Source organism: Scyliorhinus torazame, chromosome 10, assembly GCF_047496885.1.
Source record: "Scyliorhinus torazame isolate Kashiwa2021f chromosome 10, sScyTor2.1, whole genome shotgun sequence".
NCBI lineage: Eukaryota > Metazoa > Chordata > Chondrichthyes > Carcharhiniformes > Scyliorhinidae > Scyliorhinus > Scyliorhinus torazame.
In genome coordinates this window covers 90,170,970-90,183,176 of record NC_092716.1, presented here as the reverse complement: position 1 = coordinate 90,183,176, position 12,207 = coordinate 90,170,970, and the positions used below count along the sequence as shown (strand labels likewise).

The window sequence follows — 12,207 nt, the reverse complement described above, 5'->3', positions numbered from 1 at the left end:
TTGAAGGGACAGGGGATTGAAGTGGTTGAAAAACTCAAAGAAAAGAACATTCCTGTGGAGGGACAGAGCAGCCGAGGAACTGATCTCCTTGCGTGATGGTTGCTAACATTGAAGAGATGATGCGTGATGCTTACATAAGAAGGATGTCCTCTGTACCATTCCATGCCTCATCCCGTTGAACATGAGGGTGCAGCTGAATTTCAGGTCCCAGCAGTCTCTGGGGCAGTGGCACTAGGTGTATTGTTCTTTCAGAGAGCTAGCCCAGATACGACTGGCCAAATGGCCTTCTTCTGTACTTAACCATTCTGTGGATGTGCCTCCCATTGTGCCCAAATGTCTGCATCTTTGCAAACCCTCAGAATGCAGGTAGTTGTGCCAGGGCCTGTTGGAATGAGTTGGTGCCACCTTAGTGGGTACCATCTGCCATGATAAAATGGGCTCTCGGCCAGCAGAGAGTGCTTTCATTCACTGTAAACCCCACCTAAAGCATGCCTCACTCTGTGGCTAGAGGGCTTCTGCAGACCTGTCCAGACGAATCAGACATTCACATCATCTCTGTTGTGGAGGGGTGAGGGGAGGGAATCAGTTAAAAGGGACGTCTTTCCCTTTGTGTGATGGGTGATGGGCAGTACAGTAGCACAGTGCTTGGCACAGTTGCTTCACAGCTCCAGGGTCCCAGGTTCGATTCCCAGCTTGGGTCACTGTCTGTGCGGAGGCTGCACATTCTCCCCGTGTCTGCGTGGGTTTCCTCTGGGTTCTCCGGTTTCCTCCCGTAGTCCAAAGACGTGCAGGTTAGGCGGATTGGCCATGCTAAATTGCCCTTAGTGCTCAAAACGTTTCCTCTGGGTTCTCCGGTTTCCTCCCGTAGTCCAAAGACGTGCAGGTTAGGCGGATTGGCCATGCTAAATTGCCCTTAGTGCTCAAAACGGTTGGGTGGGGTTACGGGGAGGGTGCTCTTTCCAAGGGCCGGTGCAGACTCTATGGGCCAAATGGCCTCCTTCTGCACTGTAAATTCAATGAAATCTGTGAAATCCATCTCTCTCTGCAGACGTTACCGGTGCTAAATTGAGGGCATGAAGCACCTCTCTAACAGGCTGAGCTGCCTCCTCCAAACAAACACCAAGGCTCCCAAGTGGAACCAGTAAAGGGAACCAAGACCAAAAGCAATAACTGATGATGGGTACAAAGGCTCAGGAAAGCGTAACACAGTACCAGTGAGAAAACTGAGAATGGCCTAATGCGCCAATCTTTAAAATCGTCCCACTTTGAACAGTGTTCAAAACACATGCCCTTTCAGTCAGCAGCAAAACCAATAGAAACCAGAGTCCCAAACCATTTCTAACTCCCAATCAGGCACCTATTGTGTATTCTTACCCACTACATGTACAAATGGGAAATGCAGCTGTGATTTCCTGGAAAGTCTACCCTCTAATTTCTGCTCACCAGCTTTGCTGGCGAAGTCATTTCTCAAAGTGAGCCCACAAACACTGCCAGTTCCTACGTGCTATCACTTTCTCCTGATACAGGATTAAAACGAGCCCCAAAACATTGTTTAATTTCTCTCGTCAAATCAACCTTTTCCTAATTTCAGATTTGCGATTTAAAAAAAAAACTCTGTCCATTCCCCCTGTTAAAATCAAATCCGAAATGGAAGTTACTATCCCCACTCTGGCTCAATTCTGAATAAGTTTCAGCCCAAATATTGCCAGCGTTTTATTTTAACCCTGGTGTTGTCACCTCGAGTTGATGCAGCAGCACACTGTGTTCCCATGAGGATTATTGAATACTAATGTCAATTGTTTTCACCTGCCCAACCATTGTAAACATGTAGTTTGTCCACGAACAAGATCGGTGATCAAACTGTGAGGAAGTTGGCTGAAGCCCTGTCAAAACTGCCCTGCTTAAAGATTCTGAAGTAAGTGCTGTCTGCTGTTCGTGCGTGTGTGTGTGTAGTGTGTCAGTGTAGTGCATGTGTGTGTACTGTGTCTGTGTGGTCTGTGTTGTGTGCGTGTTTTATGTGTATTTGTAGTGTGTGCACTGTGTGTGTGTACTGTGTTTGCGTGTTTTATGTGTGTGTATTTGTAGTGTGTGTACTGTGTCTGTGTTGTGTGCGTGTTTTATGTGTGTGTATTTGTAGTGTCTGCACTATGAATGTGTCTTGTGTCTGTGTGGTCTGTGTTGTGTGTGTTTGTCACTGTGTCTGCTGTGTGTGTACTGTGTGTGTGTATTTGTAGTGTGTGTCTCTGAATGTGTCTTGTTTCTGTGTGGTCTGTGTAGTGAGTGTTTTGTGTGCAAGTGTGTGTCTGTGCGCGTGTACTTTCTGTATGGTCTGTCTGTGTGTGTACTGTCTATGGTCTGTGTAGTGCATGTGTGTATAGTGTGTGTGTGCATGTGTAGTGTGTCTGTTTGCATGGTAATGTGTCTGCATAACTTGTGTAGTGTGTGTGAGGTGTGTGTAATGTGTGTGTACTATTTGTGGTCTGTATAGTGTGTATGTGTTGTGTGTGTGTAGGGATTTGTAGTGTGTGTGGGGGGTGATTTTAAGCCCATGTTAGCCATGTGGCTAAGGTAAATAGTGGTCCTTTAGAGGATGAGAAGGGAGATTTAATAATGTGAGATGAGGAAATGGCTGAGGAACTGAACAGGTTTTTTGGATCGGTCTTCACAGTGGAAGACACAAATAACATGCCAATGACTGATAGAAATGAGGCTATGACAGGTGAGGACCTTGAGATGATTGTTATCACTAAGGAGGTAGTGATGAGCAAGTTAATGGGGCTAAAGGTACACAGGTTTCCTGGCCCTGATGGAATGCATCCCAGAGTGCTAAAAGAGATGGCTAGGGAAATTGCAAATGCACTAGTGATAATTTACCAAAATTCACTAGACTCTGGGGTGGTCCCGGCAGATTGGAAATTAGCAAACGTGACACCACTATTTAAAAAAGGAGGTAGGCGGAAAGAGGGTAATTATAGGCCAGTGAGCTTAACTTCGGTAGTAGGGAAGATGCTGGAATCTATCATCAAGGAAGAAATAGCGAGGCATCTGGATGGAAATTGTCCCATTGGGCAGACGCAGCATGGGTTCATAAAGGGCAGGTCGTGCCTAACTAATTTAGTGGAATTTTTTGAGGACATTAGATAACGGGGAGCCAATGGATGTGGTATATCTGGATTTCCAGAAAGCCTTTAACAAGGTGCCACACAAAAGGTTGCTGCATAAGATAAAGATGCATGGCATTAAGGGGAAAGTAGTAGCATGCATAGAGGATTGGTTAATTAATAGAAAGCAAAGAGTGGGGATTAATGTGTGTTTCTCTGGTTGGCAATCAGTAGCTAGTGGTGTCCCTCAGGGATCAGAGTTGGGCCCACAATTGTTCACAATTTACATAGATGATTTGGAGTTGGGGACCAAGGGCAATGTGTCCAAGTTTGCAGACGACACTAAGATGAGTGGTAAAGCACAAAGTGCAGAGGATACTTGAAGTCTGCAGAGGCATTTGGATAGGTTAAGTGAATGGGCTCGGGTCTGGCAGATGGAATACAAAGTTGACAAATGTGAGGTTATCCATTTTGGAAAGCTCCACTTTCCGGCCCAAACACTATAGCCCTTAATCCCTTTATTCTTCAAAAAACTATCTATCTTTATCTTAAAAACATTAAATGAAGGAGCCTCAACTGCTTCACTGGGCAGGAATTCCATATATTCACAACCCTTTGGGTGAAGAAGTTCCTCCTAAACTCTGTCCTAAATCTACTTCCCCTTGTTTTGAGGAATAACAGCAAAAGGGATTATTATTTAAATGATAAAATATTAAAACATGCTGCTGTGCAGAGAGACCTGGATGTGCTAGTGCATGAGTCGCAAAAAGTTGGTTTGCAGGTGCAACAGGTGATTAAGAAGGCAAATGGAATTTTGTCATTCATTGCTAGAGGGATGGAGTTTAAGACTAGGGAGGTATAAAGTGTTAGTGAGGCCACACCTGGAGTATTATGTTCAGTTTTGGTCTCCTTACCTAAGAAAGGACGTACTGGCGCTGAAGGGTGTGCAGAGGAGGTTCACTGTGTTAATCCCAGAGCTGAAGGGGTTGGATTACGAGGAGAGGTTGAGTAGACTGGGACTGTACTCGTTGGAATTTAGAAGGATGAGGGGGGATCTTATAGAAACATATAAAATTATGAAGGGAATAGATAGGATAGATGCAGGCAGGTTGTTTCCACTGGCGGGTAAAAGCAGAACTAGGGGACATAGCCTCAAAATAAGGGGAAGTAGATTTAGGACAGAGTTTAGGAGGAACTTCTTCTCCCAAAGGGTTATGAATCTATGGAATTCCTGCCCAGTGAAGAGGTTGAGGCTCCTTCATTTCATGTTTTTAAGATAAAGATAGATAGTTTTTTGAAGAATAAAGGGATTAAGGGTTATGGTGTTTGGGCCGGAAAGTGGAGCTGAGTCCACAAAAGATCAGCCATGATCTCATTGAATGGTGGAGCAGGCTCGAGGTGCCAGATGGCCTACTCCTGCTCCTAGTTCTTATGTGTGCTGCATTGCTGAAGGGGAAACAAAATCTGGAGGGAATCAGAAAACGGCGAGATTGTGATTTCTGATTTTTTTTTTTAGAAAGTGTTTTATTGAAGCATTTGTAATTTTCACAGTTTAACACATTAACATCTCTTAAACAACCGGGCAGTCCGACACACGTAAAGAAAGAAAAAACAACCGACAAAGCAACACCCCCTTCTCCCCCCTCTCTATTCCCCCTAGCTGCCCGTAAACTAAGTTCACTGTCCCTTTGTAACATTGCCATGCCTCCTGTTTTCCTTCCCCCCCCCCCCCCCTTTACTGCTGACGTTCAATTTTCCTTGAAGTAGTCTATGAACGGCTGCCATCTCTTGAATTGATCCTCTCAAAGCGAATTTCATTTTCTCCAGACTGAGAAACCCTGCCATATCACTGACCCACACTCCTGACTTCGGGGGCTCCGAGTCCCTCCATCCCAGCAAAATCCGTCTCCGGGCCACCAGGGAAGAGAAGGCCAGGACACCAGCCTCCCTCGCCCCCCTGTCCCCCGGATCTTCCGATACCGCAAATATTGCCAGTTCTGGACTCGGGGTTACCCTCCCTTCCAGCACCTCTGACATAATGTCCGCAAATCCCTGCCAGAATCCCCTCAATTTTGGACATGCCCAAAACATTTATATATGGTTGGCCGGGCTACCCCCACACCGCCTGCATCTGTCCTCCACCTCCTCAAAGAACCTGCTCATCCAGGCTGCCGTCATGTGGGCCCAGTGGACCACCTTGAACTGGATCAAGCTAAGTCTGGCACACGATGAGGATGAATTGACTCTCTTCAGGGCTTTTTCCCACAGCTCGAATCCTATCTCTCCACCCAGCTCCTCTTCCCACTTCCTCTCCAGCTCCCTGATAGGGGCCCCTTTCCACTCCATCAACTCCTTGTATATCTCTGAGACCCTCCACTCTCCAACCTCTTTTTTTGACATCACCTTATCTTGTAACCCCCTCGGGGGAGGCGAGGAAAGCCAGGAACCTGCTTCCGGAAAAAAAAAACCATACCTGGCGGTACTGAAACCCGTTCCCGCCCAGCAACTCAAACTCCCCCTCTAATGCCTCCAAGGTTGGGAAACCCTCCTGAATGAATAGGTCCCCAAATCTCTCAATCCCTGCCTGCCGCCATCCCTTATAGCCCCCATCCAGTCCCCCCGGGGCAAACCGGTGATTGTTACAAATTAGTGACCACACTGACTTCCCCTCCAATCTCATGTGTTGCCTCCATTGCCCCCACACCTTAAGGGCTGCCACCATCACCGGGCTCATAGAGTACCGATTAGGCGAAAACGGCAGGGGTGCCGTCAGTAAAGCCTCCAAACTCGTACCCTTGCAGGATGCCGCTTCCACTCGCACCCACACCGACCCCTTACCCACTACCCACTTCCTGACCATCGATATGTTGGCTGCCCAATAATAGTTAATAAAGCTCGGGAGGGCCAAGCCCCCCTCTCCGCGACTCCGTTCCAGGAGTGCCTTCTTTACTCTCGGAGTTTTACCAGCCCACACAAAACCCGATATCGCCGCATTCATTTTCCTGAAAAAAGCCTTTGAGATCAAAATCGGAAGACATTGAAAAAAGAAGAGCAGTCTCAGAAGTACCATCATCTTTAACTTCTGGAGCGTCCCCGCCAGCGTCAGCGGGAGCATGTCCCATCAGCGGAAGTCCCTTTTCATTTGATCGACCGCCTTGCCCAGATTTAACTTATGAAGCTGTCCCCAATCCTTAGCTGCTTGAATCCCCAGATATCTAAAACTCCTCTCAACAACTCTGAATGGCAACACCCTCAGTCTCCTTTCCTGCCCCCGTGACTGGATCACGAACATCTCGCTCTTTCCCATATTTAACCTGTAACCTGAAAATCGCCCAAATTCTCCGAGTATCTCGATGATTTTGGCTACCTCCCCCACCGGGTCTGTGACATAGAGCAACAAATCGTCCGCATATAGAGGGACTCTGTGCTCCACCCCCCTCACTATCCCCCGCCAGACATTTGATGATCTAAGAGTCCTTGCCAAGGGCTCTATGGCCAGGGCAAACAGTAATGGGGAGAGCGGACACCCCTGCCTTGTCCCCCTACAGAGGCTAAAGTATTCTGATCGGATTCGGTTGGTTCTTACACTTGGTGACCTCGCCTCCGAAGGGGATATCGGAGGTGAGCATTCAGGTCACCCTCACCTTCTTGGTGCCAGTCATAGAGGGGGCATTAGAGTGGATGCTGGAGATCCAGAAAAGTTAAATCCTAGGGGTCAGGGGGGGGGGGATCAGTCTCACCATTTTCGGGTGGCACTCACAGGCCTTACCTTCCCTTCATGTCGGGGCACCCCTTGGTTTGAATGGGTCTGGCGGCCGCAATGCAGCCAGCACTTCCCATATCATCCTTCTTACGCTGGTGTCAATATCACCGCTGAGGGAATGCCCTTCCAGAGTGGGAGCTGGAATGTGGTTGTGAGGAGGTGATTACAGAGGGTCAGGTTCTTGGTTGAGTCCCTTGAGAGGCCAGCCTGCAGGGGCCAGTGGGGGTCTCAGGAAAGGGGTGCTCCCTTGCCTCAGGAGGCCTGTAGACTGTCTCAATGGAGGGTGCATGACTGCTGTGAGATTTGAACTCCACACTCAGGCAGCAGTGTGAGGACAAAGCTGCAAGGAAGGTCAAGGCCATTGGCTATTGAGATTTGACTGTCGGGGATTAGTGTCAGGGTAGGAGGCTTTTACAAATAGATGGAGCCTTTAATCTGAGGCCCTTGTGAGCTGGGGAAATGAGGGTGCCATCTAACAATGAGGTTGACATGCTAATTTCAGTGTTCACACAAATCAGTTGTGCCTCGCCTACAAAAGAGTTGCCTGATCAACTCCCTGACCCTTCCTTGACAAATTAATTGTGCCAATGAAGTCAGCACAATACATGAGTGCGCCAATGATTGAAGCCAAGATGTTAATCCTTTGGAACGTTGGCCCAAGCATTGCACTCCAATGCACATACCAACATCTACATTAGAGAAATCACACCAATGTGGACCCCAAAGAAAGGCGTTATGGTAAAATGTCCCAGCACTCACCGTATTCAAGAATATCTTTGAAGTTCCCCATGGCATAAAATAGCTGGTCCAATGCATGTGCTCAGCTACCCATCACCTAACATTTGGTGTCACTTTCCATGGTTGGGGAGTTGGGGGAGTACATGCAAAGGGGGTGGGATTGCCAGCAGAAGTGCATCTTTACTGAGTCATCAGTGTGGGAGAGAAATAGTTCTATTATTCTCACATTCTGCGGGAATAAGGCACCGATTGTGCGCAGGGATTTGTGGAGCACGATGCCATGAAATGACAGGATGGAGGATCTGTTGGTGACCAAAGTGGTGTTTAATACAAGAGCAAAATTACAATGGTAACCTATCTCTACTAGTGCCTAGATTCACCCATGCCTTCTAGGTGCCTATAGTTGCTTACACTTCCTCACCCTCCCGCTATGTCTAGGTGTATCCCCAAGGATCCACAGCTGAGGTTGAAGCAACCTGCTGTCTTCCACGCCCTGTTGCCTGAGATGACCTTGATGGGCGTCCCTAGGGTAGCTTAGACCTTGAGGGTCCGGGCCTACTTTTGGGCTCTACAGGTGTTTCAGTGCTTTTCTCTTCAGTGTGCAAGGCTAGAGGTGTAGAGGTGTGTTGATCACAGGGAGGGGAGTGGGGGGAGGATAGTCAGATGGGCTGGACCCCAAGGGTCCCCTGCGGGAAGGTCCCGGGCTGTACTCCTGCCAATCCTCTTTCCTTCAGGTACCTGGGCCCCTGTGCTCCTCCATGGGAGAGGGGGTAGCTGGAGTGAGCTCCAGATGTCACACTGTCCTCTGGCGCTGACCAGGCAGTTGAAGCCCTGCAACATGGAGCTTATGCCCTTAGCCATGGATGTTATGAGATGAACCATGGAGCGGACATCCCCCTCCTTGGAGTGCTCGTCCTGCACCAAAGTTTCCACTGTGGACGCCACCCTCGCAGTGTTGATCTCGCTGCGGATGCCGGAACCCTGGGTCCTCCCTGCTTACGCCTCCTGTGGATCTTCAATTGTGAGGTGTTCACCAGTGAGTGACTCAGAAGCCTGCTGACTTCGTAATATCACCAGGGTTTGAATACCTGCGCTGGAGGAGGGTGTGGGAGACAGATGTGCCACATCTTCTATACTGGTCTCCAAGAAGTCTCCTGCTCGGGTCTGTGTTGTCCAGAGGGTGCGAGGGTGGTCCAGGCTGGTCAACTGATTGCCCTGCAAGGGAAGGGAGATGGCACTAGTGTATCACAGGGGATAAGGTTACACACGTGAGGCTTGAACTATGACTGAATTACTCAAAGGTTCTCACGTTTGTCTGCTGCCCCCACTTCGCCCTCTGTACAGGTGTGGTCCTGTTTTTCGCTGGCCAACTCGAGGGCTCTTTCCTCAAAGGGCCTGAGGTATCTCAGCTTGCGCATGACTCTGGCTGGCTGTGCCCACTCAGGCCAGTTATGCTCAAGTTTATCCCACAAAGAGACGGATGGGGAGAGTGTAGGCGGATGTCTTGTCAGTTCAGATGGGATGAAGTCCAGCTTGCATGGGACTTGAACGGGAGCGAGGATGTGAGGAGCAGATTAGTTACTGGGGGGGAAATGGGAAGTGCAGGGGGGGTGGGGGAGACGAAAAGAGGTGTTGGGAACCCATGAGGTGGCTGGGCGAGAGATCACGATGGAGGTGTGAAGGGGTGCAGCGGGAGACCTACCCTGGCTGCGCGAAGAAGGTCAGTCATACTTTTGTGCCCCTGTTGCCCAACCTCTTCTGCAGCGAGCTGGCACTGACTAAGGCTGCCTCTGCCTCTCAGGTGGGGGTGGTGACCTTGGTGGAGGGGCATCTGCGCGAACATGGGTATAGGACGTCCCACCTTTCCAGCACACCATCCAGGAGTCTAGTCAGGGCTCCCTCGGAAAATCTTGGTGCTGGCTTCCTGGCAGTCATCACCCCAACTGGATCTGGAAAAAGTGCCAGTGAGGCTTTTATAAGGGTAGTCCCACTGATTGCAGAGATTAAGTTGTCCCGGGGCGAGCGAATCATCAGCGGGCCGCCACAAGTGCGGCGTGATTCACATGTTTATAAAGAATTTTGGTAAAGAGGCTCGTATGTGTGTGTGTGTGGGTATGTGTGATGAAGGTTCAATCCGTTTCTATTACTGGTTAAATGAGAATGTTTATTGTTACACTCTTCTAAAATTCATACTGACTCACCATCTACTGTGATTTGAACATCATTTTAAAGAAAATGTCACCGATAAATAGAGGGGATTAGAGTCTGAGTGGAAATTTTGAAGTTAACCTTTCCATCAGGACCTGATGGAGGCCGGTTTAGCTCAGTTGACTGGACAGCTGGTTTGTGATGCAGAGCAAGGCCAACCTGTACTGACTGAGGTTATTCATGAAGGCCCCGCCTTCTCAAATTTGCCCCTCGCTTGAGGTACTAATAATAATCACTTACTGTCATGAGTAGGTTTCAATGAAGTTACTGTGAAAAGCCCCTAGTGGTGAACAAGGTGTGGTGATCCTCAGGTTAAATCACCACCACTCAGCTCTCCCCCTCATAGGGGGCAAGCAGCCTATGGCCATCTGGGACTATGGCAACTTTACTTTGATAGGATCGAGTGCCATTCTGATTTTACACATTGTAAATGGAGGGAAAGAACAGGTAGTGAATACACTACCTAATCCCCTGGGTTCCCCATTTGCACTTAGGTTAAAATGACCCAATTGTTTTTTATTGGCTGAAGCATAACTGGAGCAAATAATAATCCAAGCTTGTCTACCTCTCCGTTCAGCCTTCATTCCAATGCGCTCACTGACGATGGAGGAGGAAGCCTGGCACAGGGTCTCATGCTGTGCCCGAGTATCGAAGTGATAAGGTGAGCATGCTCTAGGATTCACCCTCCTCTTGCTAATAGCAGCAAACAGCAAAGTCTGAAGTGACAATTGTCTTCGGTTCTGATGAAGAGCCTGTTATAAGAATGCTGTTGGTTGTCTTTTTAGTTATGAAGGAGCCCTTGCACACTAAATGTTGCCACTAACTCTTCAGTGCATTGCTCACTGTGAGGCAGTGCTTACACTGTTACAGGTGTGAGGGGGGCTCAGGCTGCACAACATCTCTGCTCAAAGGATTTGGAAAGAATCAGATAAGAGATGTGCTCAGAGAAGTCGATCTGTTCGACAAGACAAACAATGCTTTGACAATCAGTAATTGTTACAGTGCAGCTAGTTACACAGAGTAACATGGCAGTAAGAACAAACAATGCTCGTGCTCCAGTCCTTTGGGGGACAGACAGTTGTATGTTGAAACTGGTTTTATTCTTTACTCCCTTCCCCTAGGGGAAGTTCTTTGTATACTTCTAATCTCATGACCATGGCATCATCCATCCACAGCCAATCAAGGCCCGGTGGCCCACTTACCCCATATATGGATAAGCTTCAATTTTGTTTCTCATTGACTCTTCAGCAAACTGAGACAGTGTAAAGAGTTTTTATTACTTTCTGGAAAATAAATAAACAAGGAGGTTATTTTATCCCCTTTTACTGCTACAGACTGATAAATGACGAAATCTGTTCCCACTGACCACAGTTATATCATTCAGCTTTGCCCTCAGCTTTCCCTCTCTGCTGCTTCTACCCCTCCCCAATCAATGTCACCAGCAACTTGCTGCTGGCTTTCTGCACTAACCTCTTTGCCATCTGGTAAAGTGAACGTTACACCTTTCATCTCTATCACCCTTTCCTAACGACAAGGCATCCATAGCACCATGCTATGGTGAGGCTTTTATGAGGCCCCACTGATTGTTATCCCCATTGAGGCCCTCATTTTTATTGCAGTAAGAAGTTTTACAACACCAGGTTAAAGTCCAACAGGTTTGTTTCGATGTCACTAGCTTTCGGAGCGCTGCTCCTTCCTCAGGTAAATGAAGAGGTATGCTCCAGAAACATATATATAGACAAATTCAAAGACGCCAGACAATGCTTGGAATGTGAGCATTAGCAGGTGATTAAATCTTTACAGATCCAGAGATGGGGTAACCCCAGGTTAAAGAGGTGTGATTTGTGTCAAGCCAGGACAGTTGGTAGGATTTCGCAGGCCAGATGGTGGGGGATGAATGTAATGCGACATGAATCCCAGATCCCGGTTGAGGCCGCACTCATGTGTGCGGAACTTGGCTATAAGCTTCTGCTCGGCGATTCTGCGTTGTCGCGCGTCCTGAAGGCCACCTTGGAGAACACTTACCCGGAGATCAGAGGCTGAATGCCCTTGACTGCTGAAGTGTTCCCCGACTGGAAGGGAACATTCCTGCCTGGCGATTGTCGCACGATGTCCGTTCATTCGTTGTCACAGCGTCTGCATGGTCTCGCCAATGTACCACGCTTCGGGACATCCTTTCCTGCAGCGTATGAGGTAGACAACATTGGCCGAGTCGCACGAGTATGTACCGCGTACCTGGTGGGTGGTGTTCTCACGTGTAATAGTGGTATCTATGTCAATGATCTGGCACGTCTTGCAGAGATTGCCATGGCAGGGTTGTGTGGTGTCGTGGTCACTGTTCTGAAGGCTGAGTAGTTTGCTGCAAACAATGGTTTGTTTGAGGTTGCGCGGTTGTTT

General features: G+C 48.3%; 1 protein-coding gene across 2 annotated transcripts in view; it reads left to right on the top strand.

The window, feature by feature from the left end:
- Positions 1–12,207, top strand: part of nlrc5 (NLR family, CARD domain containing 5) — a 318,509-nt gene that overhangs the window by 246,692 nt on the left and 59,610 nt on the right. For both annotated transcript variants that reach the window (XM_072518410.1, XM_072518409.1), the window contains exons 47-48: positions 1,832–1,915; positions 10,388–10,471. In XM_072518410.1, coding sequence (XP_072374511.1) covers positions 1,832–1,915; positions 10,388–10,471 — 168 coding nt within the window. The remainder of the gene's footprint in view (positions 1–1,831; positions 1,916–10,387; positions 10,472–12,207) is intronic.